Source organism: Lingula anatina, chromosome 3 (genome assembly GCF_051362555.1).
Source record: "Lingula anatina isolate TDL-2025a chromosome 3, LinAna3.0, whole genome shotgun sequence".
NCBI classification, from domain to species: Eukaryota; Metazoa; Brachiopoda; class Lingulata; order Lingulida; family Lingulidae; genus Lingula; species Lingula anatina.
The window spans coordinates 24,057,793-24,081,184 of NC_141769.1; the positions used below are offsets into that span (position 1 = coordinate 24,057,793).

At 37.7% G+C, this 23,392-nt stretch overlaps 1 protein-coding gene across 8 annotated transcripts in view; it reads left to right on the forward strand.

The window, feature by feature from the left end:
- LOC106170636 (CD109 antigen) overlaps positions 1 to 21,825 on the forward strand; it is a 28,920-nt gene extending 7,095 nt beyond the window's left edge. For 2 of the 8 annotated variants that reach the window (XM_087008382.1, XM_087008386.1), the window contains exons 12-37: positions 73 to 321; positions 717 to 815; positions 1,108 to 1,170; positions 1,746 to 1,931; positions 2,256 to 2,405; positions 2,712 to 2,855; positions 3,116 to 3,176; positions 8,552 to 8,774; positions 12,938 to 13,055; positions 13,326 to 13,439; positions 13,720 to 13,821; positions 15,066 to 15,194; positions 15,574 to 15,712; positions 15,949 to 16,125; positions 16,441 to 16,522; positions 16,906 to 17,062; positions 17,546 to 17,614; positions 17,955 to 18,132; positions 18,525 to 18,736; positions 18,847 to 18,999; positions 19,250 to 19,312; positions 19,773 to 19,882; positions 20,141 to 20,291; positions 20,618 to 20,720; positions 21,170 to 21,261; positions 21,533 to 21,825. In XM_087008382.1, coding sequence (XP_086864508.1) covers positions 73 to 321; positions 717 to 815; positions 1,108 to 1,170; positions 1,746 to 1,931; positions 2,256 to 2,405; positions 2,712 to 2,855; positions 3,116 to 3,176; positions 8,552 to 8,774; positions 12,938 to 13,055; positions 13,326 to 13,439; positions 13,720 to 13,821; positions 15,066 to 15,194; positions 15,574 to 15,712; positions 15,949 to 16,125; positions 16,441 to 16,522; positions 16,906 to 17,062; positions 17,546 to 17,614; positions 17,955 to 18,132; positions 18,525 to 18,736; positions 18,847 to 18,999; positions 19,250 to 19,312; positions 19,773 to 19,882; positions 20,141 to 20,291; positions 20,618 to 20,720; positions 21,170 to 21,261; positions 21,533 to 21,541 — 3,333 coding nt within the window. In that variant the 3' untranslated portion in view covers positions 21,542 to 21,825. Of the gene's footprint in view, positions 1 to 72; positions 322 to 716; positions 816 to 1,107; positions 1,171 to 1,745; positions 1,932 to 2,255; positions 2,406 to 2,711; positions 2,856 to 3,115; positions 3,177 to 4,528; positions 4,689 to 5,248; positions 5,460 to 7,256; positions 7,447 to 8,551; positions 8,775 to 9,359; positions 9,568 to 10,325; positions 10,507 to 11,905; positions 12,114 to 12,937; positions 13,056 to 13,325; positions 13,440 to 13,719; positions 13,822 to 15,065; positions 15,195 to 15,573; positions 15,713 to 15,948; positions 16,126 to 16,440; positions 16,523 to 16,905; positions 17,063 to 17,545; positions 17,615 to 17,954; positions 18,133 to 18,524; positions 18,737 to 18,846; positions 19,000 to 19,249; positions 19,313 to 19,772; positions 19,883 to 20,140; positions 20,292 to 20,617; positions 20,721 to 21,169; positions 21,262 to 21,532 lie in introns of all 8 variants that reach the window. The other 6 variants (XM_087008390.1, XM_087008383.1, XM_087008387.1 and 3 more) reach the window with 6 other exon arrangements.
- Positions 21,826 to 23,392: the final 1,567 nt, after the last annotated feature.

Sequence of the window (23,392 nt, forward strand, 5' to 3'; positions counted from 1 at the left end):
TAGCTGTTCAATATATCGTCCCAAGTCTTTATGAGTATTTATATTTGCGTGTATGACATCCCTTCACAATAGGCGAAAGTGAGCTTGCAAGACGGGAGACCAATTGTTGGAGCACGCCCAAAGCTTCAGATCGACGCTCGGGTTCAATATCCAGAGGTAATTCCAGATGGAGTGACTACTACCACTCCCCGCTACTACTGGGGTGTGTACCCCCGTTACACCTACAAAAGTGAGCCCACCCAGGTACTTGAGGTACCAGATGACGGGTTTGTGCATTTCAATATGGATGTTCCAAAGAGGGCATCAGAGGTTTCATTCACAGTGAGTATAATTTAAAAGGCTTTTTCATTACTGATTGGGTTTTGCGACTTTCCTACCTGATAATGTTGTAAAACACTTTCAGTGCCATTTAAATTCTCATTCTTCTTGAGTCGTACAATAAATAAATGAATAAACAAATAAACAGAATGCAAGAAACTCAGTGTACACACGAAGGTTTTCATCTGAAAAAAAATGGTCTTAGAATTGATCGGTAAAGATCTTAAACATGTAAAACTATATTTATTTTATAAGATTTCAGAGGAACAAATGGTGTGTTTACGCTTCGGTTAAATTGGAAAAAATCACAATGCCTTTTATATGTTGCAACGAGTGTGTATTAATATGTATGCAAATGACCACTTGTTTTGTGTCAGTGATGGTAACTTATATCGTAGGTTAAATATGGAACCATAACACGTTACCACAGTGTTGATGCATTTAAGTCTCCAAGCGACAGCTTTCTTCAGGTCCTATTGAAAACACCATCACCACAGGTAAGGAACTGGTTGTTTTTTAATCTCATTTACCGGGATACTGATTAGATAGTTTGGTGGTGTAAACGTACTTGATGATTATTTATCATTTGGCCAATTTCATTCAGTGCATGGGGCTTGTTCTACGCTTGCGCGCACACGTACAGCCACACACACGCACGCACACTTGAATAAAAGTAAAAAATATAATATTATCACCACTGATAGAAAAAACATAGTTATATTCAGAACAATTACACATGCTCGATGCATTAAGTTTTATCAGTTTATGTGTATGTTCATGTACTTTCAGGCTGGAAGCAATGCTGAATTTGAAGTCAAGTCGACCGAGCAAGTGAAAGAAGTGGTCTACCAGGTTTGATAACTGTTTCTGATCTCTTGCTCTAAAAAGGCGTTTACATTCATACTAAACAGACCCCCATTTAATCCAAAAGTCTTTCATTTCTTAAGGTATATTCCTTTTAATGTGCCCCTACGGTAGTGCCTAGAAATGCATGTGATTCTGTGTGGACTTTTCGGCTTGAAATCGCTTCGTTTGATTTTTACACACTCTTCGTGTATTGGGGAATTCTACACAATCAGCGCGCCACTACCGTGTGTGTGTGTGTGTTACGTTGAATTTTTTTTTACTGCAAAAAACAATTTTGGCTTCTAGCCCTTCACATATGAACCACCCGTGTATTTAGTAAGTGATTGATTTTAAACTTTTGTTTAGAATGGCGATAAACATACATGTATTTATTTACAAAAATATGGATCAAAACTGTTCGCAGACGGTAACTTACATTAAACCTGTGACTGAAACTCTCTTGCCACAGCATCATCGTTTTAGACCATGGTCCATGTAAATACGACACTAAATTCACATTTTAACTTAATACCACACAATTGCGTATGCCTACATATGTTTTAATCTTAAAACGTTTACAGATTTTGGCTCGTGGAAACATTGTGTCAACAAAGAGAGTCACCGTGGATGCCGCCAAGCCACTCCAAGTAGCTATTACCCCAGAGATGGCGCCTAAATCTAAGATGGTCATCTACTATGTGCGTAGCGACGGTGAAGTTGTTGCAGACAGTCTTAATTTCAACGTGAAGGGAGCTTTTAAAAACCAGGTATGCTCAAAACTTGACAAACGTTTTTTTTTTTTTGGGTTTTTTGCTGTGCGGAACAGCAAATTGGTCCAAACTATTCCACGCGCAGTCAAATCAGTTAATTAGATAGTGATTCAAGAACAGCAAGATAGCCTACAGCTGTAACCGTCTTAAGACTGAGGTATAAATTGACTTCTTTCCATAATATTCAAAAACGTCAAGAAGGTGACGATCTTTATTTAAAAGGAGCAGTAGGCATTGTAACCTTACTTTTCTTACTGCTCTGAATAGGTAAGAATAATTTTACTATATAAATATCATCGTCAATACTTGCCGCTTTTCTAGGTCTCCCTTCAATTTGACAAAACCAAGGCAGAACCCGGCCAAAAAGTGAGCGTGTCACTGTCTGCCGATCCTGGATCGTTTGTAGGCCTCTTGGCTGTAGACCAAAGTGTGTTGCTGCTTAAATCTGGGAATGACATCACTCAAGAGGAGGTATTTAATACATTTGATTTTTTATGGAAGTGTGGGCCTCTTTCTTAGTATTCAAAATTACGCTCATCAAACGGATAAATAATTAAAGCACAAACAATTATTGTTTTTTTACACGAGCCCCCCTTCAAATTATCCTGGATCCGCCCCTGGTACGCATATGTGTCTGGTTTTTGAGTGGCGAACATCTGTCCAGGTGTAAAATAACCACATACAAGGGAGAATTTGAGAAAATTGGCTATTTGGTAAGCAAAGAACTATGTTTCAACTGAATCAAACAAAGACCATTCTACCATGCTTTTTTGTTAGGTATTGGGGGAATTGGATACATACGATACAAGGAAAGAGTCGTTTTATGGTTGGGGTGGACGTCCAGTCATTGGAAGAAAGAAGCGTTCGATTTGGTGGTATCCCATTCCGATAGGTGGCACTGATGCACATGACATGTTCCAGGTAAATAAAAGATTGTTATACGGTATATGCAGTGTATATGGTCAGATCTGAAATCAGAACGGCATATGCATTATCTCAAGAACCCCTCGAACGTTATATAGTAGCGCTCCTTGATGTCATCTTTCATTTCTCTCAAGAAGCACTGATTGTTTTTCATGGACGTTAGTGTACAAGTAGACATCACCATTTTATCAGATTTTCAAAAAAGAAAAGCAATATTGTGCTTCGTTTCTGTAATCGTTTATCAATATTTTTTTCAGAACACCGGCGTCGTTGTTTTATCCGATACAATGCTTTACCAGCATAAAGAACCAATGATATGTAAGTAGCAAGCGCATTAATATAGCCTACTGTGTGCAAAACAAATGTACCCACATTCATGCCTTACAGGTGTAGGTTTAAGTTATGAAATAAAATGAGCGGGGCGCTTAAAGAGGAAGCGCTAATATTAAAAAAGATGTGTTTATTGATTTATTATCGCCCCAGTATAAACACCTGAGAAAAAAACATGCACGAATGCATGCTTATTTTGTCAACATTACTTATATTACTCGATTATTAATTATTATTAGATGAATTAGAATAAGTAGAACGTTTATTTTTCTGTCCGTCTTTTTTAGTTTTAATGCTCTGTTATATACCCAAGCTAAAATGAATGCATTGGTATAATTACATTATTTTCAGGATATAAGGATGCTGAGTAAGAAATGTGTTTTCATACATAAAATTTCAGTTATAAAGCAACATCTCGTTTAAGATTTAAGTCATACAAATGTTACAGCGGTATAGCCGAAAAATAGAGGAAATATCAGCAGTTTTTTTTAAATGTTTTAGCATCTAATTAATATTTAGGGTAAGATATTTAAATGGGTAATAATTCTTCGTATGAGATATATATTTTACAATAAAAAAATTTGTGAACGACTCGTAGAAATATGATATATTCTGTTTTGCCACTAAAAAGGCAGTTTTAGCTTTTATTCTGATATCTGAGCTTGTCTTTAAACCACGTGACCCCCATTGATGGCTATACTCTGTTATAATCTCCTAAGAGATTATAACTAAAAAAATTGGAAAAAAAGACTAACTTTGAATGTAAAAATGGATTCAATAAACATTGGTAAGTATGGGAAAATTGCTGTTTACTCCAGGAAAATTCATTCTTTTGGCCAAAACGAAGAGTTCTTATCACTTTAAGGATGTATCCTAAGTCAAGAATAAGCTTGATAAGATAAAGACATTTTAGTGAATCATGTAATATCTATTCCAGTGTAGGGTAACTAATTTTCAGTTCTTTTTAGATACTTGGTAATAATAGTATAATGCATTGATTACTTGTTTCTATCTCTGTCGTAACTGGGTTGGGAATTGAACGTTGTGCGTTATTAAAGAGATTTCTGTAGAAACCCAATAAAACGTTGAAGCAAAGAGATAGACATATCTTTAGGTGAAGGAACCCATTGGCATTCAATATACGGATCTGAGACTTTACTAGAATCGGAAACGGATAACATGCTGGTACTTCATACATGTAGCAAATCCGCCATGACGAACCCCCGCAAAAGTGGATAGAGTGCAAAATGTTTTCCTGGATATTTAACCGTTCAGGATACATAATATAATATGTGTTGGTGAATGTACAACAACAGTATGATTTTGATATGAATGTTTAGATCCTCCCTTGCCAATGGCGGGTGTAATGCCGAATGTCATTCCAAAGCCAAATCCCAATCCAAATCCTGGCGGCACCACCGGGACACAGCCACTGCAAGAGGTGGGGAGAATACGTAATGTCTTCCCGGAGACATGGCTTTGGCAGAATGCCAGTATCGGGTAAATTTGAAGACTGTGTCGGGTGGATAAAAAGACTCTCTACATGTAATTATTAGCTTTCAACAGAGCTTTTTGCAGTACTGCTACTGGATACTGTATTTGACAAGTACACCATATCAGCATTGTGGGGTGCAGTATAAAAATGATAAAAATATTTTGGAATTTTCAGTCTGGATGACAGTATGTCACACCAGAAAAATAGCGCAATATTTTGCACAGCTTTTGTCTGATTGCTTGAAGAACATTGCCCAATGCCCTGTCAAAATTCTCACCAGGTTTATCTATTAAACAGAGAAAGTGTTCAGTAGTCGGCGTTTTACTAGAGCCAATCACGATGAATGTGGGGGAATAACGCCCAAGGCTGTTCAAACATACGTAAATGTACATTGTACATTGTAAGAACAGGCCCTATGGGCAATACAGATGTGCTACAGAAAACCAGCCAATTTGATCAAACTTAATTGAGCGCCAGTCTAAAATTAGAGATGTTTTTTATCCACCTGGTTTATAATAAGCGACCAGTTTGCTGCGGATATATAGTGCGCTGCTTCTCACTACAGATCCACCATTGCCTGGATTCGGCGGCGGCGGCGGCTGGGCAGGGGGTATTATGCCGGCTGTGGCAATCAACGGAGCGGCGGGCGCGGGTGGGCCCTTGCCGGTTCCCGCTGTCACCTCCGCTCCCGTGCCTGGGAAACAGCCACTTCAAGAAGTAGAGAAAATACGTAACGTTTTCCCAGAAACGTGGCTGTGGCAGAATGCAAGCGTTGGGTAATTCAAGTCATCAGAAAAGGGGCAGTGCGTGGAGATGTTATTGGTTTTGTGATGATGTGGCGTTTTTTAGAGAGCGTGTTTTTGTGGGATTGGCTAAAGCAAGAAACCGATGATTAGTTCTACAAATAATTAATGAATAATTCACCTTCTACGCGAAAATGCTAGATAGTTGTCGGGTTTCAGATTACAAATTCGCTGATTATAAATGTTTGATTTTGTGTTGGTGGATGTGATAGACGGTAAGTAGCAGTAGTTCATAGAAACTGTGGGGCAAATGGAAAAATGTGAGTTTGACTCGAATGACGCAAAATGACTCGTGAAACCTATCTGGAAGGTCACCTATCTGGAAGGTCACCTATCTCGAAGGTCACCTATCTGGAAGGCTACAACGGAAATATAGCTCGACCATAATATTTCTTTTTCAAAGTTACTTTAGTACTATAAAATGAAACACCCGATAGTTATAAGACAGCATATATGCACAAAATCTTACTTAAGCAACATGACCCCATTTTAGATCGATTATTGAAAGAACGCTTTATGTAAATGTAAGAGAGAAACACACAACATGTGTTAAATGGTAGGATTTTATATGACTTTTTATCGATGAATGAAAAGATTGAAAACATGCTTAAGGACATCTCTTTACTTCTTAAAGATACAGGTAAATCCCATGTCTTCTTCTCCTAAACATATAGATAAGACTGTATAATAATAATATTAATAATAATAATAATAATAATGATTATAATAATAATTATTATTATTATTATTATTATTATTATTATTATATTTATCTATAGTCTAAAATCCATATAAAATGTTCAGTAGGCTTGACATAGGTAAAATGAACAAAATAAGATTACCAAAGAAAATGAAAAGGTAGTTAAAATAATAAGATATGAACTAAAGATGTGAACTAAAATGTGATGTAATTGATGAACAGTTAGGATTTTAAGGTATTAAAAATAAATTGTTCAATTTAAAAGATAACAGTCAGTCAAATCAGTTATAAAACTTTTTGAAAATATAAAGACAATCCGAATGAATGGGTTTTATATTGTTACCATCAACACGTGACCCCCTGATTTTTTTTTTGCAAGGTCCGTATAGAATGGAACTGTAGTTGACTATGAAAACGATAGGCCCTGGTGTTGGGAGCGCACTACTTATTTGATGTATTGTTTTGTTTTCACCATTATCATATTTTTTGAACTTGATTTAAAGAGGGGTAAACATTTAAAGCGCAGGCTTGTCTTCCACATGACCGTCTCTTACCAGTTGTTCAGCATACTGCGTTTGTTCCCTACTTAAACCTTTATGTGCTAATTGCTTAGCAAAGAGACAGCAGGCACCATTTTATGATGGGCTTTGGTATGACCCGGCCGGGGAATGGACCCACAACCCTCTGCACTGGAGTCGAGTACTCTAGCATTTGAACCATTCGATCTAGTATAGTTAGAGTAACTGAATGTATATGTGTACAGTTTCTATTGTGAGAGGATCCTAGAGACGCCCCTTGATTTACATTATGATTTGGTAACGTGCTCGTTTTACGCGTCAGTTCATCTTGCCGCTATTGCGAAGAGAACGATGGCGGTATCGTAGGGAACCCAAAAACCATACCACGTATCCAGACCGCATTAAACGAAGAAATTGAAAATTAGTGCCTTTAAAAAGGGACCACAAAAGCGTGGAAATAGATCTGAATTCACCTTCTTCTGAATAGATATTGTGTTTCGCTATATTTTCAATATTATATTTACAATTATCAATGCGTGACTTCATCTCCAGACCCTGAAGTAAGACCTATGGTAGATATGCTCGGTGGTGGCGGGCTCCCAGTGCCGGCTATAGCAAAAGAAACCATAGGTCGTCCAAGTGGTTCATCCACTGGAACATCCGGTCAACAGACACTTCAGGAAGTGGACAGAATACGTAATGTTTTCCCGGAGACTTGGCTGTGGCAGAATACGAGTCTAGGGTAATACATGTATAAACTGATAGGGATAGTTAGCATATGCTTACAGCGTAGAGTAATGGTGTTGATTTCTTTTTGGCGTATGTGAGTAGGGCAAATTCCAAGCATTCACCAAAACTAAATGGAGTAGTTACATAACCAGCTAGAGCATAAGGTAAGCGATACATATTAGAGAGCGTCAAGTGCGATTTTCAACCCTCTATGGTCTGTAGTAAGGGGTCGTTAGTATATGTTTACATTGCGGAGTAAAGGTCTTGATTCCTTTTTGGCGTATGTGAGTAGGGCATATTCCAAGTATGTGCCAAAACTAAATGGAGTAGGTCCTTTACACCCGCAAGTGCATGAGGCAAATGATGCATGTTAGGGAGCCACGAGCGCATTTTCCAACCTAGTCCTCTGTGGTCAATAGGCCAAGATCCGCTACAAAATGTCAGTTTTGCCAGTACCAGATTTCCAGAAACAATTGGCTGTGGTTGGAATGAACATGTCTTTGATTCCAATTCTCCTTGCAGTATATAAATAGAAAGAAAGAAAGAAAGAAAGAAAGAAAGAAAGAAAGAAAGAAAGAAAAAAGGTTTCCTGGCATTAATCGCAACGCAGTTTGTTTTGTTTACGTGTTTGTTTATCATTTATGTGAGAAAACAGACCCGCCAAACCTACAATATCGTGTGGTGAAGAATGCTCTAAAAGCATACCCAAATCACCCTTGAAAATGTTGCTTTGGCGTTTACATAACAATATACTGGTATGTATGATAATGTGCTGTTTTTGATGTATATATTTTATTTTTTTCATCATGAGTTGTACAGGTACTTTGTCAGTAAGTTTCTTTGAGATTATGTAATGTAGTTGTAAGGGATAGACCTGTTTCAAACCACCGCCAAACAACTGGGGCAGCCTAGTGCGTGGTTTATGTAACGGTTTAATATGCATACATGGCTTCGGGCATATTATATCGATGAAAGCGCTGGATATATGCCTTTCAGAATGTATGGAGTTCTTGTAGACTGTTTTCAAATCCAGCACTTCACTGACAGGATTTATTTCAATTTCAATTCACTGTAACTTTTAACGGAAAATTGGCCTACATTGATTATTTCGTAAACAGGGCGTTATCCGTATAGACCTCCGTACCCCAGGTACAGACCAAGAGGTCCCTCTAACGGGTCTGATGGAAGAGGAAGGGGTCCTGCGGGCCCTGCTGGTCCTGCCGGCCCAAGGCCGCCAATGACGCCAAGCACACCGAAGGAGAACCCAAAAGACTTGGCAGAAGTAGAAAAAATACGAAAAGTATTCCCAGAATCATGGCTGTGGAACAATGTGACAGTTGGGTAGGACAAGGAACAAACATGTCCCATTCACCCCTAATTATCATATATTTTTAATTTTCAAATTATATGGTGCAATGCAATGGTGCATGCTATCTATCTATCCTTATATATATCACAGTGTTCATACCCAGGTAGCATATCATTAACCTCGCTAACACTCCCCATAAACTAACTTGATAGTACGTGTGAGGGTTTTACTGGTCTGTAATCTCGATGTTACCACGTTCATATTTATGCTCATTTAAATAGACATGTAGTGAAGCAGTGGACACAAAACCAGGTACATGTAATTTATATATGTATTTATGGAACTAACAGTACTGCGGTCTACACTTTCGTTCATGCACAGATGTACAAAAGATGTTGGGTATATTGTAGTCGACATACATGTATAATTAACCAGTGATCAATTTCAGGGGGTCTTCGGGACGTATCATACCGTTAATGATAGCTTACACATGGTGGACAACTTAAACAAACATTGTCCAATGTTTGTCATTATTTGGCACCTTGGTAGACGCATGCTCTGTCACCATGCATATTGTCTAACAAAACCATATATTGGTTATTTATACATTTATGAAGTGAGGAGGTACAGGCCACGACCAGGAGGCTGGGGACGACGATTTCGCTTCCGCGTGAGAATGGCGCGTCCATCAATCCGACTAAAAGTAAATTCAGTCGCCAAGCCAGATGTTGCAACCACCAGGCCTAAAAACGAAGGAGCTAATCCAGAACCTCGCATCAGAAGGATCTTCCCGGAGACATGGTTGTGGAGCAACGCGACAACAGGGTAAAGAGTGGGAAAATGGAAGAACTTGCACCTGTATATATTAGTATGCATGACATTAAGGATACCCAATACTTTGGAGAAGACTTCTAGCCTACTGTGTACAAGCATGCCTTTGTTTTTTCATGAAGCATGTGGTCAGAGATTCTTGATCTGTTGTTTTCAGTTACTCCGACCTTCATTTGTCCTTGGTTATGAAGTGCATGGTTTCTTTTTTATGTCATTTGTCCTTGGTCATGAAATGCATGGTTTCTTTTCTATGTCAGTCTATGTAATGTTGCATGTGGCAATGTCGTTCTGAAAAATGTTTTTGACGGCGCATGTCCTAAGAAAAAACCAAATAACACGTGCACCAAGACCTCTTACTTTGAAGCTATTTCTTTATGATTCATGATACCGATTAACATTGGGGTAAACACTTGCAGTTTCGAAGCTAACGTTTTGTGTTTAGCTAATTTAATTAGTCTTTTATTTATAATATATTCTACAAGAAAAGAAACGTTACGTCACACGTACGTCACTGCCATAAATTACGGTTAGAATTAAATGGTGTGGATATCGTCTTCAGAAATATGCTTAATTTTGGGATCATCTTGGGCTTCAGCTGAGACTCATGCTCAGTATTTCTGTCTTTCGGCAAGACCCAGGAGCTAAATCCATTATTAAGTATTTTGAAGGGGGTAGGTTGATGGTCCAACTTTCCGTATAAGACTACGTAACAATTCAAGCAATAATAAGAAAAAGCTTGTTTTGATGTCTAGGGGGAAGAGTGGCCTTTACAATAAGCCCTGTGGTGGATTTTTCGTCGGAGACTGATGGTGATTCTGATGCGGGAGATTCTGATGATGGTGCAGTCGAGAAAAGTGATGGGGGTTTGACGGATCTTGGGGCGATCCGTTCGTTTTTCCCTGAAACGTGGCTTTGGTCCAATATATCTATTGGGTAGGCGAGATAAGAGAGTAACCTTCCTTTATAACACACGTTCGTATGCCAGTGGATCTTCACCTCTCTGTGAATGCCATACTGACGTTACCAAACTAACAATTTTATTTTGGCGGCAAAATGGTGCAAATGAACTTATACTCAGCCGTTTGCTTTCAACTATCTTTAATATAATACCTATCTGTAAAAAGGCACCAGTTCAACGCTTCATGAGGGGACCCGTGACAGACTAACATTTCATTCAGGGTCCGTGGAAGTTGAGTACTAGTTTTACTTCAAAGTCATTTGGATAAATCCCATTATGGTTCCATATTTTGTGGTTAGCAGGCAGCCTTACCTTCTGGAGTTTTGGGAAACGGAAGTCGGTCGCGTTACTAACCTAAAGGCAACTCCATTGCGCAAATACGAACAACTGCTCCTTCAAGGCTCCTACCCTAGGTTCTAGATTCCGGTATTGCCAGCTCGATCTTGATTTAACCCATATCAGCAATACCAGGCTCTAGCGAACACCGACAACGAGGGCGTCCTTCTTCAAAATTTTGCCTGGGGCGCTTCCATATTTGGAAGTCACAAGTTTAGTACGTCACAGCTGTGTCCCCCTGGAGCTCCCATATTTGGAAGTCATGTCTCGTACGTCACAGCTCTGTGCCGCCTGGAGCTGCCTTTCCCGCCTTTCGCTGACGTTATCTCGTGCAGACGAGACAAGAAGTAAAGTGGCTGACGTGGAGTTTGAGTTTTAGACGAAGAAAATCTTGCAGTCGAAGGCTGATTTTGGTCTTGCCATTGCGCAGCCCTTATGTATAGTGGTATCGGGCATACAGTGTAGCTGTCAAACTTGGCACACGGCAAGCACGTGTATTGCAGGAGCAAATGTTTTTTGATAAGCAAATAATACAAAAAAAAAAAAAAACATTGGATATGTCTTTTTCTTTTAGAAACATTATTTATTTTTCACTTTACATCTTAAAAACAGTAAATAAAATAAAATAAAGCAGAATTAAATCTGTTTTACGTTTCATATGGCTCTAATGACATTCAACTGCAGATTCACTGCGGAGAAGTTCTTTTTGATTGACGGTAATCGTACACTGTCGCTGTTCTTCAGAGCTCACTTTTGAAGCCCGATTCACAGTGACTCTGACACTCAGGGCAAAGGCTCTATATCGTCTCCTCTTTTTATGGTGTTCGTTTGGGATATATATTGAGATGCTTTGTTGTGTCCAGACACAATTAATTGAATCCAAATGCACCTGACGTCTCTATTGTTATAAAAATCCAACCATCTACATGTAGTAAATTTTGTGAAACAGAAAGTATTGTATTTGGCTTATTAATGTGGTTTCAAATAAGATATTCATTGGAATAATACTGTTATGGTCTTTGTATTTAAACTTTGAAGACTGGCCCACCCCAATGCCAGGGACAATGCCAATGCCAACGCCAATGTGGCTTACTTCAAGAGTCCGCCCCATGCCTTCAATTGGTGGTGTCGTCCCAACGCGTGCATCATCATCATCATCGACTTCTGCAGGCGGAAAGTTAACCGAAGTGAAAACAATAAGAAAGTTCTTTCCAGAAACGTGGTTGTGGGCAAATACTACAACGCGGTAGGCAAAACTGTTTGAAAAGTGACTTTTTTAGTGCACAGCTTCTCTTTATCGGCATTAACGACAGATGCCCACATCGAGAGAAGATTTTTACCCATCGCCTTTACTACCTGTGAATATAGTATTGGCTCATTCCCTAGAATCAGCGCCTTACTTTGGGGGTCCCTAGAAAACGCTTTTACCGTGGCAAGAATGACTTATATTGTTTAATACGCTAGTCTGATATGAATAATTGGACGACATGATCGACAAGAAACAGATCCATAATGCACAAGACGTCAGTTATAAACTGGAGGACAATTTCAATGAAGCAAAAGGGTTGTATGTAACAGGAACAGTTATAGAACAGTGTGTATGCCTTATATCACGTTGGTTTCTTTTCTCCGACTTTGCTTTTAGAAGAGTGGCTTTTTTTCTCCCGCTTCATCTCAATGTGGTGTCTCGATCTGCTTTTATATCACGCTTTTATGCTTTTAGGTTTTGCTGCTACTATATGTACGTATGCTTTGAATGCATACATGTATTCTTAATTGTCTATCGATAAATGTACATGTACGTGGATGGCATTCAATCCTTTAATTTTAAGGTTTCTCAGCACTTGTTTACTATATTTCATGTATATTCCATTCCGATAGATTAATTTACTGGTACATGTCTTTACGCGTGGCCGATTACCAAATTGCATTTTTATTTCGTTTGAGCCTCTCTCAAAGTAAATTAACTTGTGTTTCTCACGAGAATATTTCTGGTGCCTTTTTATGTTTTCCAAATAGATTGTACGCCACAATCTTAAACATTAACAATATTATCTTAATACCCTCTAGTACAACTGGTACGGCTGCCCTCAGTACCATCGTGCCGGACACTATTACGTCATGGGTGGCCAGTGCGTTTGCTGTCCACTCATCATCTGGGCTTGGAGTGGCTGCAGATACAGCAAAGGTATGACTGCAACGTTTTTTTTTTATAGAATAAAGTCGAGTTTTCGCAGCTTACATTTTAAGCCCTTTTTGGTAATGTGTAGATTTAAGTGCTATGTAACGTGTTTTTTTTACAATAATCGCTTTTTTGTTATATGTCGTGTTGTACTAGTATATTGCGTTGCATTTTTATCTACTGCAGATGCATTGCATGGGTTTTCCTATAACACGATTAATATGCTATTGGCTTAATTAAAAAATAACGTCCAATTATTATTTTGACCATTTGCAGTTAGAGGCATTCCGCCCGTTCTTTGTTTCTCTGAACTTGCCATATTCAGTAGTACGTGGAGAAGAGCTCATCTTGCAAGCGGTGGTTTTTAACTACATGGACCAAGATATGGACGTAAGTTGCCAGATAAACTCAAGGACTATTTCAGTTTATAAACGTCATCCGAATCCGCGGTGATACATTAATGTTCGTGTCCGTTTGTATGTCTGTGTACGTGTATTCGCATGCGGTGTGAGTTTTTAACGAAAATACAAGAGCTGAAGTTGACAAAAGCATTTTAGAGTAAAAAAAAAAATGAAAAAGAGAAGAAAAAATAAGGATTTGAATTTATCATACACTAGAATACATGTATGTAGACAAATACAATTTGCAATGGATTTTTCTACTTTGTTAGGTTCTTGTGACACTGGAAAAGTCTAACGAATTCAAGAATATTGTGCTGGACAAAATGGGTAAAGCTACAACAGTGTCTGAGACACAGACGGAGACAGTCATGGTAAGTGAATAGTAGCCATCTACACATGTTTACGCCAGGAATAAGAACTGCTTTTACCAACATTCATATTTGTAACAGGGCTGATACAATGTACTACAGTCTGTTACATTATCACAGATTTTCGATAAATAGGTCCATGTCATTGGCAGATTTAGCGGGTGTCAGGGGGGTCCTGACCCCCCCCCTCGATTTCTGAAAAAAATCACACTAATTAGAATTGTGACTAGCTGAATTATAGTTCTAAACCGTTACCCAATGGCACTGTTCACCCTCTAAAATAACATAATTTTGGGACCCGGTGAACCCCACGCCCGGGGGTGGGGGGGGGGGGGGGTTGGGGGGTGGAAAAATGAAGTTCTCGTAGTGAAGTATATTCTTTCACAATGCCGAAGGTTTTGCAATTTTTTTATGAGGATTCGGTTTTGCTGTGTTTCTTGTAAAATATTTGGCTGTCATTATAATTTCATCTTGCTTATAATGGATGTTACTGAATTGAAGATTTTATTAATGGCTCAAATACTACAAAAACATCAAACAACAAAAATAATTACCTGCGCCTAATGTCTTAAAGAATTTATTTTTCAATATTTAAAAACCAGGCGACACTGTGAAAATAGTCTTCAGTTATGTATTGAGTTATTAAAAAAAATCATTTTACACATTTGGGGACATTTAGCAGCTTTTTTACATAAGTAAAAAATAACTAGGTTAATCGGAGAATGTGACTTGGTAATGCAAATGCCAGTCACGAAGGTTTTAAAATTTAGTCCCTTTTTGGTGTGAGAACATATTAATAAATTTTTTTTGATGATTTGAGTTGCTAGACTGAAATTTGATAAAGTTCCACCAGGACACACAATTCTTCCTCTTGCTTACTTTTAATAAGAATATTAATCAAAAATGGATATATATATTTAGAATCGGTGTTAACAGGAACAGGTTTAACGCTATACTGTATGTATGCAAAGTCCCCTGTGGGACTTACTTAGTTTTTTTTGAAAATCATGAAATGAAAAGACAACTTTTTCGAAACCCCCTAAGATCAGAATGATTAAAAATGTATTGCAGTGGATACAGTGGTTCGTCATTACTATTAAAATGATTAAGGGTTAAGCTTTCATTTTTACAACACGTTCCGGTATTATGTTGTAGTTTAATTCTCCACGATGTGCAAGATTGGAGGTGATACCTTGTAAATGGGCGTTTGTTCGTAATCCCAATCATTAAGTCTTATTATATTTTAGGTCCAAGCTGGGAAAGGATCGTCCGTTTATTTCCCCATAATTCCATCTGCTCTGGGAAAGATCGACATTCTCGTAAAGGCACAGTCACCAGTTGCAGCTGATGGTGTGCAGAGACAGTTGCTTGTTGAGGTATACCTGAGCCTGTAGGCAGTGTCCATTCTTTATTACCACGAACATAATGTTTATTGTTTTTTAACTTATAAGTACGATGCCCAGGCAAAATATGCTCCCAGGTTACGATAACCTACGTGTAGCTTACACAATGGCTGCCATTTTTGTTTCGTAATCGTGTGCACTTATGTTTAAAATGTACTGGGCAACACGAAATTGCTTCAAATTGTAGATCTGTCCCTGTCTCGACTCTTACTCTTTTGCGCAAACACACACACACACACACACTTCAAAGCACCAAACAGAAGCGCACTTTTTGACAACTCTCACGACATCAGTCGACGTCACTTTTTTAAGCACAACTCTCATCTAGTTCTTCTCTAACACATTTTTCAAGGCCGAGGGTGTTCCTCAAGAGTACAACCAGGCTGCGATGATCGATTTAACCAGCAAGTCAACGTTTAGCAAGACGTTCCAAATTGAGCTTCCATCCAACCTCGTGCAAGGGACTACTCAGATACAGGCATCTGTCATAGGTAAGAAAAGACGAAAACTGTCATAAAAGACGAACATGGCGTGCTAGATTCAGGATGGTAAAATAAATTATCCAACAAGTGAATCTTTATCCCCCTGCCCAAAACTGTTAAAATGGCGATTAATACAAAACCCTATGACAAAGTGCATCCAGGTAGAGTACACGTACAATAAACCGATACAGTAAAATGTCAAGTATTTGGAGACTATAAATGAAAAAAATATCATTCATTTGCAGGTGATTTAATGGGACCAGCCATGGCGGACATCGACAGCTTGTTGAAGATGCCATACGGCTGCGGTGAACAGAATATGCTCCACTTTGCTCCCGATGTTTTCATTTCAAAATATCTTACTGAAACAAACCAGTTTGTCGGTGAGATAGAGAGCAAAGCCATTTCATACATGGAGAAAGGTATGTGCCTTTCAGTCTCGGTAAAGTATATTATATTTTGTTGAATCATTATTGCATGAAACCACAATTTATGTCTTAACCCCTCCTTTACTAAGAGCAATCAATAATAAGTTCTATCCACTTGAATGTTTTAAATATTTAAATCACCGTAGGTCTCTAAAATGACAGTCTATTACAGAATTGTTGTTTATCTATGGTGACTCTTGTAAATTATTCTATAATCCATAAATTTATCTTTTTCTTTTATGCACATATATTATGTTGTGGATCATAAAGGTAACTTTTCGTTGTGAGTAATGCAATGTTCTTCTTCAGGCTACCAGAAGGAACTTACTTACCAACACTATGATGGTTCTTTTAGTGCGTTTGGGAACAGAGATTCTTCTGGCAGCATGTGGTAAGCTGAATTATGTGGGTGCGCGTGTGTGTTACTGTACCTGTGCAAGCGCACGTATGTGTGCGTGTTTGAGTGCGCCTGAATAAGTACATAATCCTTCGTGTGTTTATGTGTTCACTTTGATTCGTGTATATAACCCAAGTGATTCCCTGGTTCTGGAGAGCCGTAACCAGTGAAGGCTTCATATTATATAAGACGTGTTTTCTAAAACTTAGGTGGCTGGTTCTCGACATTAGTGTTTTATTTAAACGGTATTGAAACTAACAGTCAGTTAAGAACAGATGTCCCTTCATGTTAGGTTTTCCATATTTTTATCACTTGACTAAACATCTATTAATGTACAGGTAGACATTATTGGTAAAACTCGGTTGACAATATTTCAGGCTGACCGCATTTGTTGTAAAATCTTTCCACCAAGCACGTGGCCTCATCTTTATCGATGACGAGCTTCTTACCAAAGCTATCAACTGGATGATTAGAAAGCAGAATATAGATGGGTCCTTCCCAGAACCTGGCCGTGTACTCCATAAGGCAATGCAGGTAAACAAATTGAGATAATTACAGTTAATCAGATAGATGCCAAATTGGTGAATGTGCATTTCTCGTTACAATCACTAAAAATAAGGTATATCCATACCTCATGTTTGCTATAGTATTTTGAATTTCAATGGAAGGAAATGTCGAGATAAACTGGCAAACAGGATCCAGCTTTGTAAGCAAATGTATTCTAATTGTAACTTTAACTGTGTAACCTGGCACAGTTAAAAAGATATTTACACCGTACAGTCTGATATCTACGTTCTTAAATGATTCTCTAATGTATGCCAGATTCACTTCCGTTTTCTAGCAAATATTTGCTATTGTTTACGATGACTTGTGTCTAAGTAGGCCTAAGTAGGCTACATTTGGTGTTCTAAAGGTTTTTTTTTTTTTTTGAAGAATTACTTTTATGTTGATTACTGTATTAGGTGCATACAATATTTTGAACAACATATAAAACTATATGATTCATTTATGTTTTAGGGTGGTTCATCGTCAGGCGTGTCTCTGACTGCATATGTTGTGATCGCTCTTCTGGAAAATAAGGACCTGGTTAGTAATATTTATTATTTAATCCTATTGTTATTCAGGGTTATTTTGTAGTATGTAAACGGCATCAATCTCTACTTACCAAATAAATTGAAAACCAAACCCATACAACAAAGAATGAAAACAGCTAAATCTAAGTGTACGAATTACATTTTAGAAAATTCTCTAAGATGACTATACATTAAACAGTTAATTTTATATATATATATATATATATATATATATATATTAATGGATAATCTTGTTGGTAAGTCGAAAGCCCATGTGATAGCAAATAAATAAATAAATAAAAATAATAAACAGAATGATAAATAGATGGTCTTATTTTATATCGATATTTCAGCCTAATTCTCATGGAATCACCTCCGCCACTGCAAGCGCCGTAAGCTACCTTGAGAACCAAGTGACGTCCATGTCGGACCCTTACGGTCTGTCCATTGTCACCTATGCCCTGCAGCTGGCCAACAGTAAGAAGGCGGACGACGCTTTCAAGAAACTAGATGCCTTGGCAACACTGGAAGGCACGTTCTCGTCAATAAACCTGCTTTAGTGTAACAACCCTTTCAGTTGTCTGTTAGCATAAGACAACAAATTATTTTGTGAAGAGTATAATGGTTGCATTATTACCTCAGAAGCCACGGTCACTAAACAGCTCCTCTTCAGAAAGCAACATTTCTGTAATGCTGTTTTTGTCAACCGTTGTAAATTGTGAAATTATCTAATATCAACCGGGTGCAATCGATAAGTAAGAATATATTTAACCGGTTGCACTCTTGGTGTCTTTCCCATTTTCCAATCGAAACGTGATGTGCAATTAAATTGATCCTACCTAGAACTTTGTAGAAAATACTAAATACGGTGATAACTAATAAATATATATATGATATAAATGGTATTTCTCTCCTTTTCAAAGGTGGCTCCAAATACTGGAAGCAGCCCGAAGTCGCCAAGCCGGCGGGGCGCTATAGGAACACCTACGAGAGACAGCCCAAAGCTAACAATGTGGAGATGAGTGCGTACGCTCTCCTTATCTATGCCGAGAGGAAGGACCTAGCAGGAGGATTGCCTGTGCTGAAATGGCTGATCTCCCAGCGCAATGCGCACGGAGGGTTTGCCTCAACTCAGGTAACTTATTCTTCCACCAACGTATTGTACACGAGGGTTCGCGTCAATGCTAGCAAGTTTCCCAAAACTTAATTTATTACACTCGATTGATATTTATTATTGCCCCACAGGACACGGTGATGGCGATGCAGGCGCTGTCCATGTTTGCTGCTAAGATCTACACTGGGTCGGGTCAGAACATGCAAGTGACCGTGGCCAGCGAGGGCTCTACCAGAACACTGAGCGTTGACAAGACGAATGCCATCATCCTACAAACCTTACCGGTAATTCAAAATTTTTAAATACTTTAACAATTGGTGGTGATAAACATACTGAGTACTCTTTCCATTTAGTCAAGTTCAAGTTTGCTTATTACACTGCATGATATTTTAGATAAAAGCGGTACAATTGCATTTTAATACTGCGTATTCTGTAATTAGATTTCTCTCTCTCCCTCCCTTTTTCTCTCTCTCCCCCCCCCTCTCTCTCTCTCTCTCATAGCTAAGAGTCTATATATTATTGTTTCTTTCATAGCTCCCAAGCAGTACCAAACAGGTGGCCGTATCGGCAACAGGAAGCGGAATGGCTCTTTTCCAGGTAAGATGACTTATTGTACCAGATAATTATTAACACCAATCTATGATGTTATGTAAGTATTAGACGCCCCGTTGAAATAATGTTTTTTGGCTATTCCTTTTCAAACAAATATTAGGAATTATATTTGACAGACAGACCAGTCCAACATTAAATAAATTGGTTTAAATGGCAGCAAATGGAATAAGTTTTATTTCAAATCCATTTTCGAGGCTAAATTACCGATAAACTTAGTCCACGAGGTAATGGAAAATACAACATGTTCATTTGATGCAATCAATAATCATTTTGGCATCGATTGATTTATCGTATTGTTAGTCTAGCAGTAGAATGAATAGGCGTGCATATGCAATGGCATCGGTGTAAATGACAAAGAACATATCTGATAACCTTGCAGTACTATAAAAATCAACTCTACGTTAGTATAATTACAAAAGACTTACTTTCACGCTTTTCTCTATAGGTGTCCGTGTCGTATAACATAGATAAGGTGGAGCAAGAGCCGTCCTTTGCTGTGGAAGTCTCCCTGTTGAAGGAGAGCCAGAATAGCCTTATGGTCAAAGTGTGTTCGAGGTACGTACCTTTCATATAAAACCATAATAATCGCCACCACGATTCAAGTTCAGAGTCTCAGACCAACTAAATGTAGTATTTTGAAGTATCGTGATTTGTTAGGCCAGAATCAGCACAAAATCAGTTTAAGAATTGTTGTACTTGGATAGCTGCATTTCTGAGATTCTTAGCTAGGGATGAATTTAAGGAACAGAACTTAGGATATTTGACAGCTGATTGTGTTGAAATCTCAATAACACTGAGTGTCTGTTTTCGCAGGTGGCTGGAGAACAGTCCAGCAAGTGGCATGGCGGTGAAAGAGATTGGAATACCTAGTGGATTTGAGGCTGATCTGGAGAGCATTTCACAGCTTTCTACACTGAAGAAGACGGAGAATGCCTTCAGGAAGATAGTGGTTTATCTTGACGAGGTTCGAATGACGCCAATAAAACGCAGCTTTCAATTACTGTAATTGTGCAATAGAACCGTATATTGCAAAATAATTTCCTGAAGAGTTTCAGCAATTTCCCCTTTAGAATGTAACATAACCTATGCAAAACCTTTGAGAAAAATAACGATCTATAAATGCGTTTTCTGGCTCTAAATATCTGAAATTCACCGATATTCATACCCAGAATGACAGAAAAATCAAAGTCTGTTTGGGTGCAGATAAAATATAGCAGTATGTAAACTTGGCTTTTTCAATGAGTTTCTTTAACTTTCACATTTTGAGTTTTCATCCCGTGTTGTTTCCAGATTAGCGCCCAGTCAACTTGCATCACCTTCAATGCACAGCGTGTTGCTCAGGTGGCCAAAGCCCAGCCGGTAGCTGTTAGGGTTTACGATTACTATTCCCCAGGTATTCCAATATTTCCTGCTTACAAAAATATTACCTGAAACTGCATGATGTTTTGATTGTCAACTATATTTTCGATTGGCCGACACATTTTTTTCTATTAACAATTTCACTTTCATTCTACATTTAATTGGCTCATTGTACCAGATAATTATTAACACCAACTTGTGATGTAATCCAATTGTTAGATATCCCCTTGAAATAATATTTTGGATATTCTTTTTTAAAATAAACGTTGAGGATATTTATGTACCAATTCAAGGTTTCCTATAAACAATTTCACTTTTATTTTTCATTGATATGATAATTGAAATACGTTTAACTAGATTTTCTACTGTGCAGGAAGGGCATTTGCATATAATATTATATAATATTATTGACGTTGAAATAATTATTTCATAGATTTTGATTTCTTAAAAGATGTGTTGAATTGATTGACTTAATATTTGCAGATAACCAGATCACCGTCTTCTACCAATCGAAGGTTTTGACCGACACCACGGTCTGTGACGTCTGTGGCCAGAACTGTGAAATCTGCAAGAAGGTAGGAACACCTCGGACTCTTCAGCTGTTTTAGCCCCAGGCTTACTATTTACCAATTACTTTTTATATAGTTTTGAATATTTTAAATAGTACCTGTAACAAAAGTTTTTGAAAAATAAATGAGATCGATAATGTTGAAGCACGTTACATATCTGAAGTTAATCTTTTAATTTACGTTGAAACAATCACCCATGCTGCTAATGCGACTTAGTCATACCTGCATAATAAAACGCATTTCACCAGCATTACACCTGTCTTTCATATCGTTTCAGGGCAAGTAGCAGAGAGGAAAAGGAAGCCCCTCGACGGTGACATTGTCTGACAGTGTCGAACTCTGGTACATGCACTGACTAAGCCGAACTGTCTTTATTCAGAATGTTATGCTTTAGAAATTAGCATTTTAAATGAACATTCAATAGTTTTAATACTTTTAATAAGAGAGATCTTGATAAAGTGCATAAGTAGACATAAATACGTGTTTTTTTTTCGATCGACAGGCCAATTTCGTAAAATGTTGCATCAGCATGGTTAATAAGTTCAATAAAGAAATACATTTGCAATTTTATTCATGTTTTGATTATTTGTAAATCCGTTTACACATGTGCAGTTTGTTAAATATATATATATATATATATATATATATATATATATATATATATATATAGTTATACACAATGATTTGTCAATAGCAAAATCTGCACCAAAAAGTAGTCTTTTTGTTACAGTACAGCGATATTTATAGGGGCGGGGGAGGAGCGAATACGTTAAATTCGCGAATATTTTTTCGCACATTATGCAAAAGAATTTTAATTTAATAATAGTTTTGAAAAGTTCCGAATGCATCGTACCCATTGAAATTAAAGTATATATATAAGTACGCCTTGTACCTCCCTCTGGACATGTACTTCAAATAAAGGTTGAGCACACAATGATCAAATTAAAGGACGTCCATGTACAAACTTTAACGTCATCTCTACCGTTAAATGCATGATCATTATAAATTGTACAATGGATGACGAATATCTAAATATTGCACATAGCCTGCTTGACTACTAGTAAGATTTGTGCCTGGTTTAGGTAATCATAATACTGTCTTTTATTTCACTCTATACATTAGTAAGAAAGTTTATTATGGACTAATATAACCTGTTATTTACAACGTGTCTGTTTTTGCTTGACCGCATTAAGATGAGTGTACATTATAAATTCGTCATTTAACCATTTTTATATAAAGCATCAACTGATCCCTGATGCCTGCATTCCGAGGCATATCGAAGTGTCATTGAAAAAAAAAGGATATGTGATCCGCAATTTACTTTACAGTCACTCCGTTCAAAAGTAAACCCTGCGCTACTCTGTCAACATTTGAAAAAAGTGTATAATAGAGGTTGTCCCAAGTGCGAACATATTATTGTTTGTTTCTTTGCTTCTTTAAAACGGTTTATTTTGAAATTGATGGATAGATGGTATACGATCAGATGTTTACCACACATTTGTTCCATTTTTGTGTGATTTGAATGGTACGTTGACACTGTATGGGGCCCTCTCCTTTCAATATTGCACAGTATAACTTCTATACATCCAATACATTCTATACAAGTCCAAATTCATTTTGTTAGGAATGGGTATGCGATTGACTTGCTTACTACTATACTTGGATAGGGGTGTTGCATACGTGTTAGATTTGCAGTATAGATGTGGATCACAGTTGTTTGATATGTATTCATGCTCGTCGCATTATTATTGAATAAAGTTCTTGATTTTTTTCACACGGCTCCAAAATTTCTTCCACATATTCTGCATCAAACCGTGAACTTGCTATCTCAAAATATAATACTTTGCCGGTGCTGATTGTACAATTATAAAACCAATTCGATAGCAAATGTTTTGTAAAGTACAACATTTTTGGACGCATAATTCAGTAACTGCCATGGGCATTGGACTGGAATTATAATAAAAATGGAAGAGGTTGACACAGGGTCGTCCTTTGACGTGCACACCAAGAAAGAACGAGTAGTTATGTTACATGTTTTCACTTGCGTAGAGGAAGATTCGTAGCATTTAAACAGATTCAGCATTAAGGTAAGACAGTATAACTATCCTAACGATTTATATGACACCAATCAATTCAT